The sequence below is a fragment of the Lissotriton vulgaris genome, unplaced genomic scaffold (genome assembly GCF_964263255.1).
Source record: "Lissotriton vulgaris unplaced genomic scaffold, aLisVul1.2 SCAFFOLD_241, whole genome shotgun sequence".
In the NCBI taxonomy this organism is placed as follows: domain Eukaryota; kingdom Metazoa; phylum Chordata; class Amphibia; order Caudata; family Salamandridae; genus Lissotriton; species Lissotriton vulgaris.
In genome coordinates, this window is record NW_028252742.1 from 1,919,954 (window position 1) to 1,944,082 (window position 24,129).

The following is a 24,129-nucleotide window of genomic DNA, read 5'->3' on the forward strand; positions in this document are numbered from 1 at the left end:
CTGTGTACACTTCGGTCTCGGATTTCCCAGTGGAGGACTCTCAGTTGATGCTGCGAGACTTGCAGCTCCCGTGTTTGTCCAAGGAAGATCGTGAATTTATGGATAGTGACCTAACCGTGAATGAAGTAGCACAGGCGGTGCCCTCCTTAAACTCCGGTAAGGCGTTGGAGTCTAATGGGATCCCAATTGAGCTGTACAAACTTCGACCTGACAAGATTGCTCCCTACCGGAGACGTATGTTCATTGAGGCCCGGGAGAAGGAAATATTGCCCTACAATCATAGAGTAGCTTCTATAGTGGTCATTCATAAGGAGGGCAAACCAAAATCATGTTGTGCCTCATCTCGGCCTATCTCGTTATTAAACGCGGAACCCAAGATCCTCGCTAAGATCCTTTCCACCAGATTGGTTAAGGTGATCAGCGGTTTGATACACCCAGATCAATCCGGTTTCATTCCCCATAGGAATACGGCCCTTAATCTGCGTAGGTTGCATGGGGTGATCGCCAGGGCTCACACCCTGATGGAACCCACTGTAATAGCATCGCTTGATGCCACATTGGCCTTTGATACGGTGGAATGGCCATATCTGTGGGCTTTCCTAGCTAAATTTGGCTTCGGCTCTGATTTTATCCTCTGGGTGCGCTTGTTATATACTGAACCCCTTGCCCAAGTGGTAGTGAATAACCGGGTCTCGTCGCCATTTTGTCTTGGACGGGGCCTCCAACAAGGTTGCCCCCTCTCTCCTCTCCTGTTCTCATTGGCTATAGAACCGTTTGCCGCCTATATCCGCTGGGAGCCCTCGGTTCTGGGTCTCGGGTGGTCGCCACAATGGGAGGATAGGATCTCTTTGTATGCATATGATATTTTACTTTATTTGGTCTCACCTAGGAAATCCCTGGATGCTGTTTGCGATGTATTAGCCTCCTTTGGTAGGAACTCGGGGCTGACTATATTTGGGGTAAATCGCTTTTATTCGTTCTTAGTGGGGAAAACCCGCTTCACCGCGAAATTGTCCGATCCAAATAGCTACGGACGGGGTTAAAGTATTTGGGGATATTTGTCTCCTTGAACCCCGCAGTCCGTTATGCTAGGAATCCCCCCCCCCCCCCCCCCCCCCACCCTGGTCAGACTGAGAAGCGATGTGGCCGGCTGGAAAAGACTCCCTCTCTCCCTGTTGGGGCGTGTGACTCTCTTTAAAATGATGTCTTTGCCTCGTTTTCTTTATGCCCTTCAAAATACATTAGATGTAGTGCCAGCGAGCTACTTTCGAGAGGTCGAGGGTTACAACGTAGTTTGTTATGGGATGGTAGACCCCGGATCGCATTGGCTAAACTGATGCTTCCATGGTATGACGGTGGGATCGCACTCCCTGATATCAAACGATACTATTGGGCCTCACAGTTGGCAGCCATTAACCCAGTGGTCTTCAAACTATGGGGCGCGCCCCCCTGGGGGGGCGCAGCATCCCTTCAGGGGGGGGCGCGCACTTAACCCCACCTTCTTATTTTCATCTTTTTTTTTGTTGTTGATTCCAAGCGCGAGTCGAGCAGTGTGTCTCTGCCAGGCTGCTGCAGCTCAGCTGCCTGGGGCCCGGCTGAGAGTGTCTGGGGTCACAGGTCTTAACCACTTCGACGCTAACGGAATCAGGCCCATATAATGAGATTTCCATTGAAATGAATGGGCAGTGCATGACAAGTTACCCTTGTCATTAGCATCCAAGTGGTTAAAGGCCAGAGGTGAAACAATTTCGGGTGGGGAGCCTAATTCTTCCAGCAAATGAGTGGAATTGCAGGGGCTCTAAGAAGGGGTGACAAAACAACAAAGCCTCTCTTTAATGCGTAAATGGTCTTTTAAAGACCTGTGAAGTACTCAGGTGCGGCTGGCAGCTCCAAAATCAGTCCGGGCTGACACAATATGCGGGGGAGGCTGTGCATATTTACATACCTTTGTAATCTGATTACAGAGGCTGTTTGCTTTCTGCTTCAAGTACCCCCTATGCCCCCACTCTGCCTATCTTTACATTTTACTGCCTTAATGTGAGAATGCATATCATGAACCGGGAATATGAAGTAGGGTTAGCAAAATAAAAATGCCAGCCATGTGTTTTTTAAAGAGCCTGCAAAGGTCTTGTCATGACACTAAATAGGGTTATACATAAAATAGTATGTATTCATTTGTAATGTGATGTTTCAAACTTTGTTTATAAGTCATATATCATTCAGGCAGCCTTAGAACACAATTAAAAATGTTTTCCATTTATTTTTGCTGTTCCAAGTATGCACAGATAAGTGCTGAAAATAAGCTTTAGTGGACTGCTTACTTTTGTACCGTCTGGGACATCACTATAATGAGCTGGCAACCCTAATCGCAAGACTGGAAGTTTGTTGCAGGATGAGCACAATATTTATTTCCTCCACCCTCGACCCCTGGACCCTGAATAATGCCATAAAAGCAATAGTTTAACTAATATCTGAAACCCTATGCCAGGCCTCAATGACATGCTGAGTTACTCCAACTGTGTCTGGAAATGCACCCTGCATTCAGACAACTCACTCCTCATACCCGCCCTTCACTTTCACACTCACCCTGCACACACAAGAATCAAAATGTACTCACACTGATCACTATGCACTCAACCCACCCGCTCACCCTGGGCTCTGCAGGAGGGAATGGCCATCAATGATGCAGAGTACCAGCTTCCAGAACATTTTGTCAGGTGGTGGTGGCGGTGGGGGGGGGGGGCTCGACATGTAAAAAGGTTTAGATAGGGGGGCTCAGCCGACAAAAGTTTGAAGACCTCTGCATTAACCTTTGTACTTATGGGCCCCCTTCAGACCCCGGATATGCGATGGATAGATAGAGTCTTCCTGGAGGCAACTATAGTCTGGCGCTGTATGCTGGGTCGGCGGGGAGCGGTTTGACCGGACCGACTAAGCATGCGGTGCGGGTTTGGCGTGATGCCTCCTACTCTTTGGGATGGAGGGACCGTTTGACGCAGGCTACCCCACTTTTCGACTCCGAGAAGTTGGGCATACAAAGGGCTTTGACAAGTGGGATCTGATTGGGATCTCGACTATCGGTGATGTTTGGGTTAAGGGGAGGATAAAGACGTTTGAGGAATTTCAGTCTGAATATAAATTAGGGAGCACGGAGTATTTTCGCTATGCACAGGTCAGGCATGCGTTGACGGCGGCTCTGCCGGTGGAGGCGGACCTGCCCGAGGCGTCTCCTTTTGAAGACAGGATTTTAGATGGACACCTGCCCGAAAAAACTATTTCCCTGATTTATAAAAAATTGATTAATCATAGGGCAGATCTTCTGGTTGATTTAAGGGGAAAATGGTTGCAGGACGGTATTGAACTGGATGATGAGGACTGGCAGGCTGCTGTGTCTTCACCGAAGGTAGTCGCAATCCCAGCGCGCTTGCGGCTTGTTCAGCTGAAAATATTGCATAGAGTTTATGTCACAGGGCCCCGCCTAGTTCGGATGGGGCTGTCGGATACAGGTCTGTGCAGACGGGGGTGTGGCTCTGTGGGTACATTCCTTCATATCATTTGGGAGTGTTGTTCTGTGGCCGAGTATTGGAGTGGGATACATGATGTCATGCGGGAGGTTTTGGGAGTAGCTGTGTTGCCAGAAGCGCAGAGATGTCTCCTGAATATTTTGGAACCCACATATTTAAATATAGCGCAGACCAAATGGGTAACTCTAGGTAATATGATGGCGAAAAGGAATATAGCACAGCGATGGGGGTCCGAGAGGTTACCGACCGTTGAAGAATGGACAGAAAATATGGATTGGTGTATGTTCCGCGAGAAAACTGTTTATATGGCATGGGGCCGCCCTCGTAAGTGGGCGCCTGTTGAACCACTACAGGGGAGACATCTGTGTGCCGCCTGTTGATGCACCCATTGATATTCCTGCCTCTCCGTGAATGTTTAGAACTGTGTACCTTGTTTCCCACTTTCCCCCTCCTCTCCTACTGGGAGATGTGCAATATGGGAGAGTGTCTCCTCCATGTCGTGTCATTATTTTTGATGCCTTGTGTTAATAAAAAGAAATATAAAGAAACAAGCATTTACAATGCAACGGTCTCGCCTTTGCAAAAGTTAGCGCTTTTGGCATTGTAAATGACAAATGTTTTATTTATGTGTTGGTTTTGGAAACAGATAAATAAATGGCATTGTCATGAGCAGTAGAGAGTGAGTAGTAGAGAGAGTAGTAGTGAGTAGTAGAGAGAGTAGTAGTGAGTAGTAGAGAGTGAGTAGAGAGTAGTAAGTGAGTAGTAGAGTGTGTAGTAGAGAGTAGTGAGTGTGTAGTAGATAGTAGAGCGTGTGTAGTAGAGAGTAGAGAGTGTGTAGTAGAGAGTGTGTAGTAGAGAGTGTGTAGTAGAGAGTGTGTAGTAGAGAGTGTGTAGTAGAGAGTGTGTAGTAGAGAGTGTGTAGTAGAGAGTGTGTAGTAGAGAGTGTGTAGTAGAGAGTGAGCAGTAGAGAGTGAGCAGTAGAGACTAGTGAGTGTGTAGTAGAGTGGTGAGTGTGTAGTAGAGTGGTGAGTGTGTAGGAGAATGTGTAGTAGAGTGTGTAGTAGAGTGTGTAGTAGAGTGTGTAGGAGAATGTGTAGTAGAGTGTGTAGTAGAGTGTGTAGTAGAGAGTGTAGTAGAGAGTAGTGAGTGTGTAGTAGAGAGTGTGTAATACAGAATGTGAAGTAGAGAGATTGAGGTAGAGAGATTGAGGTAGAGAGATTGAGGTAGAGAGATTGAATTAGAGAGATTGAATTAGAGAGATTGAATTAGAGAGATTGAGGTAGAGAGATTGAGGTAGAGAGATTGAAGTAGAGAGTGTGGAGTAGAGAGTGGAGAGTCTGTAGTAGAGTGTAGTAGAAAGTAGTGAGTGTGTAGTAGAGTAGTAGAGAATGTGTAGTAGAGTAGTAGAGAGTAGTAGAGGGTGTGTAGTAGAGTGTGTAGTAGAGTGTGTGTGTAGCAGAGTGTGTAGTAGAGTGTAGTAGAGTGTGTAGTGTAGAGTGTGTAGTAGAGAGTGTGTAGTAGAGAGTGTGTAGTAGAGAGTGTGTAATGTAGAGTGTGTAATGTAGAGTGTGTAATGTAGAGTGTGTAATGTAGAGTGTGTAATGTAGAGTGTGTAGTAGAGTGTGTAGTAGAGTGTGTAGTAAGTAGTGACTGTAGTAGATAGTGTGTAGTAGAGAGTGTCTAGTATAGAGTGTGTCGAAGAGAGTAGTGGCTGTAGTAGTGAGTGTGTAGTGAGTGTGTAGTAGAGTGTGTAGTAGAGAGTAGTGACTGTAGCAGAGAGTGTGTAGTAGTGTGTAGTAGAGAGTAGTGACTGTAGTAGAGTGTGTAGTACAGTGTGTAGTAGAGAGTAGTGACTGTAGTAGATAGTGTGTAGTAGAGAGTGTCTAGTATAGAGTGTGTCGAAGAGAGTAGTGGCTGTAGTTGTGAGTGTGTAGTGAGTGTGTAGTAGAGAGTAGTGACTGAAGTAGAGAGTGTGTAGTAGTGTGTAGTAGAGAGTAGTGACTGTAGTAGAGTGTGTAGTACAGTGTGTAGTAGAGAGTAGTGACTGTAGTAGATAGTGTGTAGTAGAGAGTGTCTAGTATAGAGTGTGTCGAAGAGAGTAGTGGCTGTAGTAGTGAGTGTGTAGTGAGTGTGTAGTAGAGAGTAGTGACTGAAGTAGAGAGTGTGTAGTAGTGTGTAGTAGAGAGTAGTGACTGTAGTAGAGTGTGTAGTACAGTGTGTAGTAGAGAGTAGCGACTGTAGTAGAGTGTGTAGTAGAGTGTGTAGTAGAGAGTAGAGTGCGTAGCAGAGAGTAGTGACTGTAGTAGAGAGTGTGTAGCAGAATGTGTAGTAGAGAGTAGTGACTGTAGTAGGGAGTGTGTAGTAGAGAGTAGTGACTGTAGTAGAGAGTGTGTAGTAGAGAGTGTGTAGTAGAGAGTGTGCAGTGATTTGAGTTTTACATCAAATTAAAAACGGGAACGGAACAAACTCATCCTATACATTATTGTGGTAGGTGCCCACGCATATAGGGTTAAATGATACGTTAGATGCCACAGGTCCCACCAACACGCTTCCTTTATGATAGGAGAATGCCCAACATCGCGGAGATTTGCTCTCTGCTCTTCCCGGATATTTGTATTTTCAAATGTATAATGTTATCCTGCTAAACGAAGACGATGCTCAAACTATAAAAGAAGAGGGTTTCACAGATATGTTAGTCCTTCCGGGCAAACGAAATGACCCAAAGAAAGATCAAGTGACAGTTTAGAGCTCCAAGTGAGTCTTAATAAAATCAGTGTCTGGAACGCATAGCATCAAAAAACGAGCGGGGCATCAAACTGCAGTGTCATTCAATCAAAGCTTCAAGGCTTCTGAGCGCTAGCCGAGAATTATTTTTTGTGAAGCACTAATCACTGTGGAAGGTGCCCCTGCTATCCCAGATGTGAGAAGTCAGTCTGATATGAAAATAAGCAGTATTTGGAATGAATGTATTTGGCAGGGGGAAGGTGGGGCGGCGCAAGACCGTACTGACGAGTGAACAGGAGCCATTTTGTACCGAGTGATTCTGCCTGTGTGCATGTAGACAAACCAGGCAGCAGCATGAGCATGTGATTCGGTAAAATAACAAGCATTTACAATGCAATGGTTTTGCCTTTGTTAAAGTTAGAGCTATTGGCATTGCTCTTGACATTCTGAAGCTCCACTCTGCACTCTGAAGCTCCACTCTGAAGCTCCACTCTGAAGCTCCACTCTGAAGCTCCACTCTGAAGCTCCACTCTGAAGCTCCACTCTGAAGCTCCACTCTGCACTCTGAAGCTCCACTCTGAATCTGCACTCTGAAGCTCCACTCTGAATCTGCACTCTGAATCTGCACTCTGAAGCTCCACTCTGCACTCTGAAGCTCCACTCTGCACTCTGAAGCTCCACTCTGCACTCTGAAGCTCCACTCTGCACTCTGAAGCTCCACTCTGCACTCTGAAGCTCCACTCTGCACTCTGAAGCTCCACTCTGAAGCTCCACTCTGAAGCTCCACTCTGAAGCTCCACTCTGAAGCTCCACTCTGAAGCTCCACTCTGAAGCTCCACTCTGAATCTGCACTCTGCAGCTCCACTCTGAATCTGCAGCTCCACTCTGCACTCTGAAGCTCCACTCTGAAGCTCCTCTCTGCACTCTGAAGCTCCACTCTGAATCTGCACTCTGAAGCTCCACTCTGAAGCTCCACTCTGAAGCTCCACTCTGAAGCTCCACTCTGAAGCTCCACTCTGAAGCTCCACTCTGAAGCTCCACTCTGAATCTGCACTCTGAAGCTCCACTCTGCACTCTGAAGCTCCACTCTGAAGCTCCACTCTGCACTCTGAATCTGCACTCTGAATCTGCACTCTGAATCTGCACTCTGAAGCTCCACTCTGAAGCTCCACTCTGAAGCTCCACTCTGAAGCTCCAATCTGCACTCTGAACTCTGAAGCTCCACTCTGAATCTGCACTCTGAACTCTGAAGCTCCACTCTGAATCTGCACTCTGAACTCTGAAGCTCCACTCTGAATCTGCACTCTGAACTCTGAAGCTCCACTCTGAATCTGCACTCTGAACTCTGAAGCTCCACTCTGCACTCTGAACTCTGAAGCTCCACTCTGAAGCTCCACTCTGAAGCTCCACTCTGAAGCTCCACTCTGAAGCTCCACTCTGAAGCTCCACTCTGAAGCTCCACTCTGAAGCTCCACTCTGAATCTGCACTCTGAATCTGCACTCTGAATCTGCACTCTGCAGCTCCACTCTGCAGCTCCACTCTGAATCTGCACTCTGAATCTGCACTCTGAATCTGCACTCTGCAGCTCCACTCTGCAGCTCCACTCTGAATCTGCACTCTGCAGCTCCACTCTGCAGCTCCACTCTGCAGCTCCACTCTGAATCTGCACTCTGAATCTGCACTCTGCAGCTCCACTCTGAATCTGCACTCTGCAGCTCCACTCTGAATCTGAAGCTCCACTCTCCACTCTGAAGCTCCACTCTGCAGCTCCACTCTGAATCTGAAGCTCCACTCTCCACTCTGAAGCTCCACTCTGAAGCTCCACTCTCCACTCTGAAGCTCCACTCTGAAGCTCCACTCTCCACTCTGAAGCTCCACTCTGAAGCTCCACTCTGAAGCTCCACTCTCCACTCTGAAGCTCCACTCTGAAGCTCCACTCTGAAGCTCCACTCTGAAGCTCCACTCTGAAGCTCCACTCTCCACTCTGAAGCTCCACTCTCCACTCTGAAGCTCCACTCTCCACTCTGAAGCTCCACTCTCCACTCTGAAGCTCCACTCTGAAGCTCCACTCTCCACTCTGAAGCTCCACTCTGAAGCTCCACTCTGAAGCTCCACTCTGAAGCTCCACTCTGAAGCTCCACTCTGCACTCTGAAGCTCCACTCTGAAGCTCCACTCTGCACTCTGAAGCTCCACTCTGAAGCTCCACTCTGCACTCTGAAGCTCCACTCTGAAGCTCCACTCTGCACTCTGAAGCTCCACTCTGAAGCTCCACTCTGAAGCTCCACTCTGAAGCTCCACTCTGAAGCTCCACTCTCCACTCTGAAGCTCCACTCTCCACTCTGAAGCTCCACTCTCCACTCTGAAGCTCCACTCTCCACTCTGAAGCTCCACTCTCCACTCTGAAGCTCCACTCTCCACTCTGAAGCTCCACTCTGAAGCTCCACTCTGAAGCTCCACTCTCCACTCTGAAGCTCCACTCTCCACTCTGAAGCTCCACTCTCCACTCTGAAGCTCCACTCTCCACTCTGAAGCTCCACTCTCCACTCTGAAGCTCCACTCTCCACTCTGAAGCTCCACTCTGAAGCTCCACTCTCCACTCTGAAGCTCCACTCTGAAGCTCCACTCTGAAGCTCCACTCTGAAGCTCCACTCTGAAGCTCCACTCTCCACTCTGAAGCTCCACTCGGAAGCTCCACTCTGAAGCTCCACTCTGAAGCTCCACTCTGAAGCTCCACGCTCCACTCTGAAGCTCCACTCTGAAGCTCCACTCTGAAGCTCCACGCTCCACTCTGAAGCTCCACTCTGAAGCTCCACTCTGAAGCTCCACTCTGAAGCTTCACTCTGAAGCTCCACTCTGAAGCTCCACTCTGCACTCTGAACGGTCAGACTCCAAAAATCGGCCCTAATCACAATAGTATTATTTCACCTGCGTGAATATAAGTCTTTGAAATTCTGGCCAGTGGTAATACACACAAGTAATATAATATTGTTGTTCCAAAGAACATTAAATGGAAATAAAACAAGTACCAGACCCATTGACGCCTGCACCTTAAAAGTGAAACTGACTGAAGCAAGCGCCAGGGCCACGTTGAAAAAAAAAGCCACACACATTAGATGCAGTCAAGGCGCGCTCACGAGGTCAGAAGGCACTCCACATGAACAACTACCAGACACATTGACGCCTGCACTTTCAAAGTGAAATGAAACAAAGTGAAACTGACTAAAGGAAGCCCACGCCCCATTAGATGCAGTCAAGGCGCGCTCACGAGGTCAAATCTCCAAAGGAGAAGCTCGTGACAGCCTGACTACAGCAGAAAAAGCTCGTAACAGTCTGATGTCCACAATATTCCCAGAAAAGTGGCAACATAAGTTGTCTCGCATAGACAGCAAAAGCTTCGCTTTTGCTTTCGTCTAGGCGAGACCTAAAAAACATATTGGAGGGCCTCACAGGGACCTCGGTCATAACAAGTACTACAGGCTTTGTAATATTGACCAAATTATTCAAAATTACATTACTGCTCCGCCAGGTAGGATTACTATCACTAACCACTCCCGCACATCAGGTAAGGTTTGTAGGAAGGTGGATACCTGACTATGGTTACCCCAGATTTTTGCCCAGTGTTTAGCTGGTTTTCGACTTAGTTGGCCTGGGATCCTGCTAATCAGGGCCCCAGGCTATCTGCTCTCTCTGTAAAATGGACTCCATGTACCCTAGGTACCGCTCCAATTGGATACTGGTCACCTTATGAGCCCCTGTACAGTGTACTATAGCTACCCAGGGCATAGGTGCACCCAAGGCCTGCCAGGGGCTGCAGCATGTATTATGCCACCCCTGGCTGGCCACCCAAATTGACACAACTGGCTGATCACTCAGCTGGGGCAAGGTTGTGTAATCACCCCTTGCGTAGATCTAGTATACCTATATCTAACCTCATATCTAGACACATATATACCTATAAGTCACTCCCATGGCAGGCCTTAACAATCCTGGAGGCAGAGTGCTTGGTTTTATGTGAGATGGTGCTCTTAGCATGAGCTGAGCCTGTCTGCAGCTTTCGGAACCATGTCCTTATAGCTGTTCTAGGATATTGCCATACCATCTACTCTTAGCGCATTATGAACCTCGCGGTTAGATGCTTACTCTTGTTTGGCTTTATCAAAACATGTCGAGTAAGGTGTCATACGATTTGGAATACTACCCCCTCGCCAGTTCTGGCGACTGGGGTAGCATTCCACCCTTCTAGAGGGAGATGACATGTTGTTCCTACTATTCCCGGTTAAAGTTAACCAGAGCCTCAGAATCACAAAATGGATGCTGCTGCCACAGACACAAGTCTGACCTCCTGCTGCTGGGAGTCCTTCCAGCGAGGGAGGCTTGGACATAGGTTCCTGCCTTGGCAGGTGCTAGCACCACCCCAGACAGGATATTGTGTATTGGGACAGGGAGGGCTGTGCCCTCGGCCTGGTCGCCCCCACGCTCCTCTCCTCCTCTGCCTCAGAGCCTCACCTGCTGCCTGCTCGCCCACCGTCGCTGTTCCCGGCGCCCCAGCCGCCGCAGGGCCGCCCGCCAAGCCCGATCAGATTTCCCGCCGCTGCCTGCCTGCGGCCCCGCCCCCGCGAGCCGATTGGCTCCCACGCTCCCGCCTCCCAGCGAACCCTCCCTCCCGGCTCCCTTCTTAAGGGGACCTTGCTTCCTTCTTGGGAGCGACCACTGTGCCCTCGGCATGGTCGCCCCCACGCTCCTCTCCTCCTCTGCCTCAGAGCCTCACCTGCTGCCTGCTCGCCCACCGTCGCTGTTCCCGGCGCCCCAGCCGCCGCAGGGCTGCCCGCCAAGCCCGATCAGATTTCCCGCCGCTGCCTGCCTGCGGCCCCGCCCCCCGCGAGCCGATTGGCTCCCACGCTCCCGCCTCCCAGCGAACCCTCCCTCCCGGCTCCCTTCTCATGACGCCCCCAGAGCGACCGCGCAGCGGACGCGCGCAGCGGGAGCACCGAGTGAGCGCCGAAGGTGCGCCAAAGGTAAGCCCGTCTGCGCCCGTCCACGCCTGGACCGCGCCCAGTGCCAGGACCCCTGGCTCCCGCAGACACCAGCCCACCCGCTGGACCTACAACGCCACCGAACTCCACGCACTCAACGCCGGCCGAATCCCGGGTTGCTACCGAGCCACCCCTAGACACACCCACGGACCCTTCTGCTGCAACTCCTGCAAGTTCCCCTGCATCCGGACCTCCACTACACCAGCACCGACCAAGACCAAGACGAGCAACAGCCACAGCCACCTGAAATGCATCTTGCTCAACACCCGCTCCGTCCACAGGCACGCCATCGAGATTTGGAACCTGCTCGACTCCACAGCCCCAGACGTCGCCTTCTTCACGGAAACCTGGATGAACGCCTCTTCAGCGCCCGACATCGCCATCGCCATCCCAGACGGCTACAAGATCATCCGAAGGGACCGCATCAACAACACAGGAGGAGGCATCGCCATCATCCACAGGAACACCGTCCGCATCACGACCAACACCGACGACACCCTCGCACCCGCCGAGCACCTCCACTTCCAGGTCCACATCAACCCCAAGACCACCCTCAGAGGCACCCTCATCTACAGGCCCCCAGGACCACGCACACAATTCAGTGAAGACATCGCTGACTTCATCAGCCCGCACGCCCTCTGCTCTGCTGACTACATCCTCCTCGGGGACCTCAACTTCCACCTGGAGAACAACAACGATCGCAACACCACCACCCTGCTGGACAACCTCGCAAACCTGGGACTCAAGCAACTGGTCACCACCCCCACCCACTACGCCGGACACACACTCGACCCCGTCTTCTCATCCAGCAAGGACATCGCCTTCAGCCACGCCACCGGACTCCACTGGACGGACCACAGCTGCGTCCACTTCAGCTTCAGAAGGACCACGATCCACCACCACCAGCAGCAGGTTGCACGCAGAAGCTGGAACAAGATCACAGCCGACCAACTCACGACCTCCCTGAGCATGAACCCTCCCACCAGCACACTGAACCCAAGCCAGGCGGCCACCAACCTCACCAAGTGGATCAGCGACTGCGCAGACGACCTCGCCCCCCTGAGGACCCCGCCTAGCAGACCCGGCAGCAAGAAAGCCCCATGGTTCACCGACGAACTCAAGAACTCCAAGCAGAACTGCCGAGCCCTCGAGAGAACCTGGCGCAGAGACCCAACTCCGGACAACATGGCTGCCCTCAAGCTCGCCACCCGAAAGCACCACCAACTCATCCGCACCACCAAGAAAACCTCATTCAAGGAACGACTGGACAGCAACGCACACAACAGCAAGGAACTCTTCAACATCGTCAAAGAGCTCTCCAACCCCAACGCCGGAAACAACGACATCACCCCTTCGCAAGATCTCTGCAACTCCCTCGCCTCCTACTTCCACAACAAGATCGCGGACATACACAACAGCTTCAGCACTCAACAGACGCACGCCACGACCGAACCCCCGCCCCCCACCACCACCCACCGCGCCTGGACTCCGATCAACACCGAAGACGCCATCCGCACGATTGACTCCATCCACTTCGGATCTCCAACCGACCCCTGCCCTCACCACGTCTTCAACAAGGCCGACTATGTCATCGCACCCCACCTGCGGGACATCATCAACACCTCCTTCGACACCGCTACCTTCCCGGAGAGCTGGAAGCACGCCGAACTCAGCGCCCTACTCAAGAAGCCATCAGCCGACCCCACCGACCTCAAGAACTACCGCCCCATCTCGCTGCTCCCGTTTCCTGCAAAAGTCATCGAGAAGACCGTCAACAAGCAGCTGGCCGCCTTCCTTGAGACGAACGGATCCCTCGACCCCTCGCAGTCTGGCTTCCGGGCAAACCACAGCACCGAGACTGCCCTGATCGCAGCCACCGATGACATCCGAGCACTGCTCGACAACGGAGAAACAGCGGCCCTCATCCTCCTAGACCTCTCCGCGGCCTTCAACACTGTCTGCCACCGTACCCTAGTACAGCGCCTCAGCAACGTCGGAGTCCAGGAGAAGGCACTGGAGTGGATCATCTCCTTCCTCGCCGGAAAGACATAGAGAGTCCGCCTCCCTCCGTTCAGATCGGAAGCCACCGAAGTCATCTGCGGCGTCCCTCAAGGCTCCTCGCTCAGTCCAACCCTCTTCAACATCTACATGAGCCCCCTCGCAGACATCGCACGCCAGCACAACCTCAACATCATCTCCTACGCCGACGACACCCAGCTGATCCTCTCCCTCACCAACGACCCCGCCACCGCCAGAGACAACCTACACGAAGGGATGAAAGAGGTAGCCAAATGGATGAAGAACAGCCGCCTGAAACTGAACTCGGACAAGACGGAAGTCCTCATCCTGGGATCCTCACCCTCCGCCTGGGATGACTCCTGGTGGCCCCCCGCCCTGGGCAGGGGGGCCCCAACCAACAGACCACGCACGCAACCTGGGCTTCATCCTGGACTCCTCCCTCTCCATGACCAGACAAGTCAACGCCGTCTCCTCGTCGTGCTTCAACATCCTGCGCATGCTACGTAAGTTCTTCCGGTGGATCCCCACCGAGACCAGGAAGACGGTCACCCAGGCCCTCGTCACCAGCCGTCTGGACTATGGCAACTCCCTCTACGCCGGAACTACCGCCAAGCTCCAGAAGAGACTCCAGCGGATCCAGAACGCCTCAGCACGTCTCATCCTGGACATCCCCCGTCGCAGCCACATCTCCGGACACCTGAGAGACCGGCACTGGCTCCCGGTCAACAAGAGAATCACCTTCCGACTCCTCACCCAAGCACACAAAGCCCTACACAACCAAGGCCCGGGATACCTCAACAGCCGCCTCAACTTCTACGCTCCCAAACGCCAGCTTCGATCGGTCGGCCACGCCCTCGCCGCCGTCCCTCGCATCCGAAGAGCCACCACAGGAGGACGGTCCTTCCCCTACCTCGCCGCCAAGACATGGAACTCCCTCCCGACCCACCTCCGCCTGACCCAGGACCACCTAGCCTTCAGGAAGCAACTCAAGACCTGGCTGTTCGAGCAGTAGCGGACCCCCCTCCCCTAGCGCCTTGAGACCCTTTGGGTGTGTAGTGCGCTATATAAATGCTGTGATTGATTGATTGATTGATTGATTGATTGAAAGGAATGAGACACTGCCTGGGGCACACAAGGTGTCCCATGCATGTTCCAGTTCAAACCGGTGCTGGGGCACTCCAGCCCCAGCTCTGGCGCGAAACTGGATAAAGGGAAAGGGGTGTGACCACCCCCTTTCCTGGTCCCACCCATAGGAGGGCCCTAGCAGGTAATCCAGCCCCTAGATTTGGTATATAGTTAGGAGCTGAGTCCCAAGATTTTAGATTAATCCTGACAAACTCTGAAGCAAAACTCTGGACCTTCGACGATCTACTTGAAGAAGACGACTGAAGAATCTCCCTTGTGGTCAAGGAGTGACCACCCTACACAAGCAGGCACCATCCAGCGATCAATGGCTTGCTTTGTCGCCGCCTCCCGCCGGAGCCCGAGCACAGAGCATGACAAGAACCGGATTCCCAGACATCCAACAGCCGGATCCACAGTCCCTGCAAAGCTGAGACCCGTGGAGGCGACGAGAGACGTGGGACCGGCCATCTTGAAAAGTCTGCGACCTGCTAACTGTGCAGCCCCCGAGGCCTCCTCGAAGCTGTGCATTGGGGATTGAGAAGCCCCAGCCCCGAGCAGCATCTGCACCAAAGATCAGCCCTGCACCCTCCACGAGTTCTGCGTGGGGCCCTTTTGCATTTTCCTGCTCGACGCGTCTGCCCGCTCACTTGCCCGTTGGCTAGTGGTCATCTTGGCGACGATCATTTGAAACTACTCCGCTGGTCTGGTTGCTCCAGACTGGCCCTTGCTTTCCTGAAAAGAAGCAGCCCCTCAGACCTTGCTGGTTTGAGTAAGAAGCCTACATTGTATCCTGCGTGGGTTGCCTTTGCCAAGGCTTGTTGACTCCAATCCTGAAGCCGACACCGCCGACAGCGAGAGCCTTCGTGGCACAGTCCGTGCCTGACTCCTGGTCGTCGTCGACTCCTCCTGGTCCACGTGGCTGCAGAGACAAGCTTCCCATCAGCACCTGATTGCTTCGCGACATCGCCTGGTTCCTTCCTGGTCACTGGCTAGTGAACCAGACTCTGTCCCCTCTGCTTTCAGGTCCTCTTTATCTTCGAACCACCCTTGGATCCACCCGGACACTTCCCTTCTGGCCGCCTGCAGCATCTTTTCTCCAAGGCTCCATAGAACTCCACGACGAAACCCGACACACTTTGGGACCTATGCACCCGCTTCCTGTGGGTGAGGTAACGCGAGTACTGCGGGGCTCCTGTAAAGAGTAACTCTCCTAGTGTCCTAGTTTCAAGTGGTTAGCTTCTAGTCCAGTCTGAAGACTCCCAAACCTTTAACTTTCTAACTTTACGCACCCATTGACTTATATGTGTGCACGCGTGTGCATTTAGACACTAAACCCGCATCCCTTGGGCCTCCTGCTCCCTAACTATTGTTAGCCCAGTGTAGCCCCAGCGATTCCCAAGGCCCTAAGCCTTACCATTGTTTGTGACATGGTTTTTATACCACTATTTTAGTATATGGTTTAGCGGGCCACCCGGCCCTATCCATATTTGTGCAACTTTTGTATGTTATATTAAGTTACTTGTTATGCGCTTGTGCTTCTGTGCTCATAAAGAGTTCAGGGGATTTCTTTGGAAATAAATACGTATATATTTTGAATATATATCCTGTGTGGTGTCCTTTCATTTGGTATTAAAGGGATTGCATATGGTAAGACAGCTGGCTTCACATGCCCTCTTGAGTTTAGCCTAAGACTGCTTTGTCCATGCTACCCCTAGGATAGCTGGTCTATAAGGTTGACTTTACAACCATCATCATAAGGGTTGTTTGGACTGGTGCAAGGTGCTCACTAGAATAGTGAACATCATATACCAGGCCAACTTCTCACAAGGTTACACTCAGCAGTGTCATAAAAGCGTTATCAATATGTAATACTGGTGCATCAGTAATGCAATACCTGATATCGCAGCAAGTCCTCTGGAACCAGAATATCTGTAACTTTCCTTGCCCTGTCCTCACACACGCACACACATCGTGACTTAAAGCAGAAGGTCTTGGTGGGGTGTGGAGCTTCAACATTTCCAATCACCATGTATTTTTGTCCTATTATGACAGTTTATGCTTCAAGCCCCTTGATGTCAGTCACACTGTGTGACATACGGGGCTCTGCCATTTGTTTTTTTTATTTTTTTTATCACCGCTCGGATGACTTAGAGCTAGGCAGCATGGACTCCTGCTTCTTGTGTCTGAAGCTGATCTCTTAACACCTCCAAACCAACAGAAATACAAACTATCTTTGATCTTCTTGTCAGCACCCTGCGAGGTACGTAATTCTGCATGCCGTTGACACTGCCACTAGAGGTTCACTAAATGCGAGCACCGAAAGAACGAAGTAATGGGCGTGATGCGCCACACATTCAACACATTCTTTCCTAATAAAATGCAGGGTGTGAAAAATGGAGAGATTTATTATGCTAAAATGTAAATAGATAATTCATTCGATGACTTGTAGGAGCATAGGCATGGTATCACGTAGTGTGTGCCACACTCTTTGTTGCTTTATTTTGTCTACCTCCCCCTCACCGTTTGCCTAATTATTATGTTTTTGCCTATATCTTTCTTGATTCCTTAGATCATGCTATGAAATGCAACCTTTATCTCTCACTGTTTTGCCTAATTATTATGCGTTTACTTATGTTATTTGCTTCCTAGATCATGCTATGTAATGCAACCTTTATCTCCTGTTTATACGTAAAACGCTCTGATACGGGTCAAGCTAGCGCTATATAAAACTTTAAAAATAAAAATAAATAAATAGATTTGATGAATGCCCTTCCAGCGAATGTGTCTTTATGGGGCAAAGGAGGAGCTGCTTCGGTTTTACCATTTCTGTAATATGACCCTAATTATTTATTGTCACTACCCGAGATGTTATGTGGTTCATTTCCCCAAGCTCCACATAATGCATTGATAAACCATACTGAATATTGTGTGATGGCATAAGGAGCTTTTGATTAACTTTTATTTTCTGATTTCTTCGAATTGTAGGTCCTCTTATTGCTGCCTCTGTCTTTTCGTTGAGCACGAAAGAGAAGGATGATGTGTGCCAAATGGACTATAGCAGTCCAGAGAGACGGCACAGCAATAACCATTCCCCAAGTGAGTATATTGAACAGATTTGTTTGTTGGGAATCTGTTTGTATGGATTCACCATCCCCCTTTCTTTTTAAATGTATTTATTGCATTTTACATTATGTACAGCATTTACTACCAGGCGTGGTGCCTTCGAATTTGAATTACTAATGACCATACCATGGAAACATACATTGATGCAGCAAAATTGTACAGTGGTACCTACATAGCATACGAATGTCAACAACAATTATGAAAAATGTATTGTTATGGACTAGTGAGTACTACCTGCACCTTGCTGCAATGTCGTGAACTGAGGGAGAAGGTCAGAAACTGGGGAAGAAAGACGGCATGTAATAGAGAAGGCGACAGCAGGCCAAAACTGTTGAGAGGAATACTTGGTGTGCTTGTTGACATGGTTTCACAAAGTGTAGCTGGGCATGAACTGCAGGGAGTTGGGCCCTCAGGGAGGGATGGGGGTGGAAAAGAGAACACCCCCCCACCCCCCACCCCCGGGGGGGGGTCCCGCACCCTGTGCTATCTGGGACGGATAGGAATCAGCGTATCAGTCCAAGTCTCCAGTGGGGAGTCCCCCATCCATGCGCATGCTAGGCATTGACCACTGGGCTAGCCGGCATGGTTCATTTCCTTCCCCTTGCAGGAATTGTGTGGATTTGCCACCTTCTTGTCACAATTAGGACAGATGTATATGAATAAACACTCAGTTAAAGAGCCTCATTTGAGCACAAACCTACAACAAAGTCCACCCTAAACATTCAAAAGATTAATATTAAAGGTTTTCTAATTATTGTATTCATCCTAGCTTTCAGTTTAACTCAGTTTCCAATTTGACCAGAAGTCTTAGAGCGTAGTATGGAATTGTTAATAAGCTGAAAGATTATTTCATTATTATTACTAGTGTTGAAGGCATGTTGGGTATTTGCTATAGGAATCTTTTTTTCCATGCTCCATTTGATGTTTCAAGGAGGAAGTAGTATTGTGACAGTTATTCTAGATTTTTTTTCCCTTTTACCTCATCCAGAAAATTCTTCCAGGTATTCCCACAAACTAGACAGCCTTTCTAAATCTTGATGCATAGCTTTTCCAGCACTTTCCAGTCTATGATTAAGGAAAACTGCATTTCACACTTTAGAAAACGTTATATCTTGCCAGTGAGCCTCACTCAGTCTTGTAGGTGCTAAGATCCAGACCACCCTTCTCTAGATATAGAAATTCTCACACCTAATGGCCAATACCTCAGTATCATTCTACTTCCATATGTCATATGATTGACTACATTAGTATTATTCTGCCGTATCTGCAATACTTTGAAGAAAAACTGTGTATTCTTGCACATTCAAACAACATACATAGGTAGGCAACAGGATGAGAGTTATGTTGCCAACACAATTGAGTAGGATTAGGGCCAGAACAAGAGGTCCAAATAGCATCAGAAGATGTTCCACTAAAAGGACACATCAACAACTCCTGACACCAAAACCCAACTACCTAATGTTGGGAAGGTAAAGTCCTTTGCATGGTAATGGACGTTTAGATCTGCCCTGAGTGCTCAACTGTACTGTTTTGTGGATCACTAATGCTGATTTTTGTTGTCATAGGAAAACATGGATCATGTGTCGACCTTCCAGCGCAATCGTGGGCGCTATTGTAGTTTCCTTAAACAGCTGAATCTTTTTGCAAAATTATTTACTGACTGTTTTCGTGACCATTATTCAATTTGTTTTTGTGCCTTGTTACTTCACTATTTTGTCATGTGTCACTTGCGCCGTACACTTGCTTCTCAAACACATATGTGCACATTTTACAATTGGGTTACTTTTGCATATAATATAATGTAGTGCTGATATAACTACTTTCATTTACAAATAAACCATAATTTCTCCTCTCAAACTTTTGTGGTCTCCCTCACTACTCTCTCTCGTCAACATTTAATTGTTTTTTTTACTTGTCGTACTATACGAGTCCCAGCTGAGACATTGTTACTTTAAAAAACATTTCCACCCAGGTCTCAACTGGGTTAACGGGTTTTCTCTTGTTCTTAGTTAATTTGAGAAACCGATTGGTTGCGAGAGTGTCTATTCAGGCACACGTCAATTAGTTGACGTACTATGTGTAACTAAACTGCACATTATGTCCTGTAGGGAGACCTCTAACTATTCAGATGATTACATTCAACATATACTCAGTGGCCCCTCTCTCCTCTCCCATTCTTCCACCCCTCTTCCTCCTACCCAGAACACCTCACGGGTATTACTAGACAAACTTGAAAAGATAAGAAAAAACAGATCCGTACTGATCTCCATGCTCGCATGCTAACGGAATATTTCAAATCTGATGTGATTCCACTTGGACTCCATATCCACAACATCCCAGCTATTTTTAGTCATTTGGCAACTACCTGTTCAAAACGTGGATGGTCCTAGGCATTGATACAGCAATCGAACACAGCAGGAAGGAACTTGAGGAAATAGTCCAGTTAGAGAAACTCATTCATGCTGACTCAACAATCACTGACGCCAAAAAATTATTTGACAAAATCAATAATACTATTGCCACGTTCAACACTTTTGAACAAAACAAAAAATAAACAAGATACAGAAGGACATTCAAAATTACAATAGCAAGACTAAATACCCCTACTTATGCGACTTGCTCTACAAAACCCCTTACCAGCCCCCTAGGAATAAAAATTGGTGAAGATATAGAAACAACCAGACCATTACTTTTTCTGACTCTTCCAACACTTCTATAGAAGATTCGGACACTGGCGAGGGCCCTAGTACAGAACGGAATCAGACAAAACCCCATCCACAACCACTCCTACCCACTGTTTTTTTAGGAGTGAATCGGGAACGCGGCAGAGGGAGAACCAGACCGACCTGTGAATATCAATACGCAGGCGAGCGCCAGACACGTTGCACATTTTGCCTATGTGGTCCTCAACTATAAATACGCACACCACTTTGGTATATCCCTCCACAACCATCCCTGACATTACCAACCAGCCCAACATTCTGGTGGATTCTTCCACTACTACCCTTGACATAACCAACCAGCTTAGAGTTGATTCAATTACCATTTTTAACCTTTACAAACATATCCTATCCTCGGAAAAGGTCTCACTTTTAAGCAGTGACTTATCCTTTGACCCCTCTGACCGTAGTGACTTCTTCAAACTCCAGGAGGACCTCCTACGCTTCTTCAGGCGCATTAGGCTAAAAAATGTCATTGCGGACAGAACCCCTAAAGACAACTCAACCCAGTCCCTTTTTCACCCCCCTCTACCGTTCTCCCCTCCGCAGCTACCATGTCACCTGAGATACTTGCTTTTGAGCGGCTGGTACTCCATTAAATCACAAACGTAAAACATCAATCAGAATGTCTCCCATACATCCTTCCCTGACTGAAAAGTGTGCTCTTAATAACTTGTGTGACAATCCCCACATAATCATAAAACCAGCGGACAAGGGTGGCAGTATAGTCTTCATTGGACACTGAAAAATAAGACGCCAAGATTGAGACCACTCTAAAATCACCCATTACGATCCCTTCCTTCTGATCATTTACCCAACATTCGCAACCAAATACTAGAGGTTACTAACCATGCTTTACTCACAGACATTATAACCAAAAAAGAATACACCTTTCTGAACAACCCCCATCTCATCACCCCAGTCATTTATGTCCTCCCCAAAATTCACAAAAACTCCACCAACCCCCTTGGCTGCCCCATTGTATCTGGTTGTGGTTCCATCTTGGAACCACTTGTCAAATACATAGATGCCATCTTGAAAGAATTTGTCCCTCTCACTGATACCTTCATATGGGACAGTGCCGACCTTATCAACATCATTGAGGACAGACTATTCAACATCGAGACTGATCTGATGGTTGGTCTGGACATTGAGTTCCAATGTGAGAAGTTGGCCTGGTATATGATGATCACTAATTCTAGTGAGCACCTTGCACCAGTCCAAACAACCCTTATGGTGATTGGTTGTAAGTCAACCTTATAGACCAGCTATCCTAGGGGTAGCAAGGACAATAGCATTCTTAGGCTAAACTCAAGAGGGCATGTGAAGCCAGCTGTTTTACCATATGCAATCCTTTTAACATCAAATGAAAGGACCCCACACAAGTTATATATTATAAAATATATGTATTTATTTCTAGAATAATCCCCTATACTCTTTATGAGCACAGAAGCACAAGCGTTAAACAAAGAACTTAATATAACATACAATAAGCTGCACAATTATGGATAGGCCGGGTGGCCACTCAAACCATATATTAAAAAAGTGGTATAAGTACCACGTCACGAACAATGGTAAGGCCTAGGGCCTTGGTAATCGCTGGGCCTACACTGGACTAACGAAGGTTAGGACATAGGAGGCCCACAGGATGCGGGTGCAGTGTCTATAGGCAACCGCGTTTACCATACAAGTCAATGGTGCGTAAAAATCAGAAAGTGATAGGTTTGGGAGTCTTCCAACTGGGCTAGAACTTAGCCACTTGAAATTAGGACACTAGGGATGTAAATTACTTCAGGGGCACCGGAGTACCCTTGTTACCTCACCCACAGGAAGCGGGTGCATAGATGCCAAAGTGCGTCGGGTTTCTTCGTGGAGTTTTATGGAGCCTGGAGGAAAAGATGCTGCAGGCGACCAGGAGAGAAGACTCCGGTTGGATCCAAGGGTGGATCGGAGATGTAGAGTACCTGAAAGCAGAGGGGACAGAGTCTAGGTCACTAGCCAGTGACCAGGATGGAACCAGGAAGGAACCACGCAATGTCGTGTTGCGATAAGGTGCTGTCGAGTAATTTGTCTCCGCTGCCACGTGGACCAGGAAGTATCGAGGACGACCAGGAGTTGGTCATGGGCTGTCCCACGCAGGCTCTTGCTGTCGGCGGTGTCAGTTCTCGAATCTGAGTCAACAGGCCTTGGCAAATGCGACCCACGAAGGAATCGAAGATGGCTTCTGGATCGGACCAGGAAGGTCAGATCGGTGGCTCCTTTTCAGGGGAGCTAGGGCCAGTCTAGAGCAACCAGACCAGCAGTTCAAAGTCGAAGGTTCGTCGTCTCAGAGGCCACTAGCCAACGGGAAAGTGACCGGACAACGCGTCGAGCAGGAAAAGTACAAAAGGGCCCCACGCAGCACTCGGTAAGTGTGGGGAGGTGATCTTCGGTGCGCATGCTTCTCGGGGCTGGGGCGTTTCAAGCCCCAAAGTACAGCTTCGAGGGGACCTCGGGAGCTGCACAGGAAGCACTTCGCTGGCTTCCCAAGATGGCCGGTCCCACGTCTCACGTCTCCTCCACGGGTCTCAGCTTTGCTAGGACTGTGGATTGGGCTGTTGGAAGTCTGGGAGTCCAGGTCTTGTCGGTCTCTGTCGTTCGAGCTCCGGCGGGAGCAACGGCAAAGAAAACCTTTGAGCGCTGATGGTGCCTGCTTGCACAGGGTGGCCACTCCTTGACCACAAAGGAGATTCTTCAGTCTTCTACATCGAGTAGGATGTCGAAGGGTCCAGAGTTTCGTATCAAAGTTTCAGTCAGGATGATCTGATGTGCCATGGTACAGCTCCTACCTTAATTCCAAATCAAGGGGCTGGATCACCTGCTAGGTCCCTCCTATGGGTGGGACCCAGGAAGGGGGTGGTTACACCCCTTTCCCTTTGTCCAGTTTCGCACCAGAGCTGGGGCTGGAGTGCACCAGCACCGGTTTGAAGTGGACTTTGCATGGGACCCCCCCCCCCCCCCGCACCCTTGGAATGCATCAACATTTTGCGAATTCTAATTTGCGAATTCGCAAATCCCATTGATTCCTATGGGCCTTTTGGCCCATAGGAATCAATGGGAATTGCGAAATCGCAAATTGGAATTCGCATAATATTTGCGATTCGGTAAAAATTGCGATTTTTACCGAATCGCAAATTTTATGCACTTTCAATCATGCATCCCGTTCTGCGATTCCTTATTTGCGATTCGGTAAAAATCGCAAATTAGGAATCGCAAAACCGGACTTTGATGCATGTGGCTGATAATGTGTCTTGTGTATATTTGTATATATTTTCCTAATTGTCTAACATGTGAATTGATGATTAATTATCAACTTTTATGCATTGTTTTATATAGTGTTTTTTAATTCACCACTCTTATGTCACGTTCCAACTTTTGTGATTTTTAATCGAAATAAAGTTTTTGAACTGAACACCCCAGGAATTGTACCACAGACATGACTCTGGAATTGGCCTTTACATGTCCAGATCTTTTCACTCACTTTGGCACTTGCTCATGCAGTGACCATTATGACACTTACAAATGTACATTCCCATTTATGACCTGGCTCATACGTAATTGAAAATATGCTACCCATTATTAATTTATTCAGAACACAATTGTTAGATTCATGTTAATTTATGTGTTTTGCTTTGTATCCTAAGTAACTCCTTTATCTAGATAATGCCAGTACTATCCGTTCCCTCTCAAACGCTCTGTCCTAATTGAAGATATGTCTTCCATGCTTCTTTTTTACTCTTTCCCTACCCCCAGGGTTACCATTCATTGCCTTCCCTTGCCCGTTCTGGGCGGTCTAGTCTTTTCCTCATATCCCTCCTGA

At 48.9% G+C, this 24,129-nt stretch overlaps 1 protein-coding gene across 4 annotated transcripts in view; it reads left to right on the plus strand.

Annotated features, from left to right (window-relative positions):
- LOC147662040 (uncharacterized) overlaps positions 1–24,129 on the plus strand; it is a 253,861-nt gene that overhangs the window by 98,557 nt on the left and 131,175 nt on the right. For all 4 annotated transcript variants that reach the window (XM_086951162.1, XM_086951161.1, XM_086951163.1 and 1 more), the window contains exon 3: positions 17,413–17,523. In XM_086951162.1, coding sequence (XP_086807288.1) covers positions 17,413–17,523 — 111 coding nt within the window. The remainder of the gene's footprint in view (positions 1–17,412; positions 17,524–24,129) is intronic.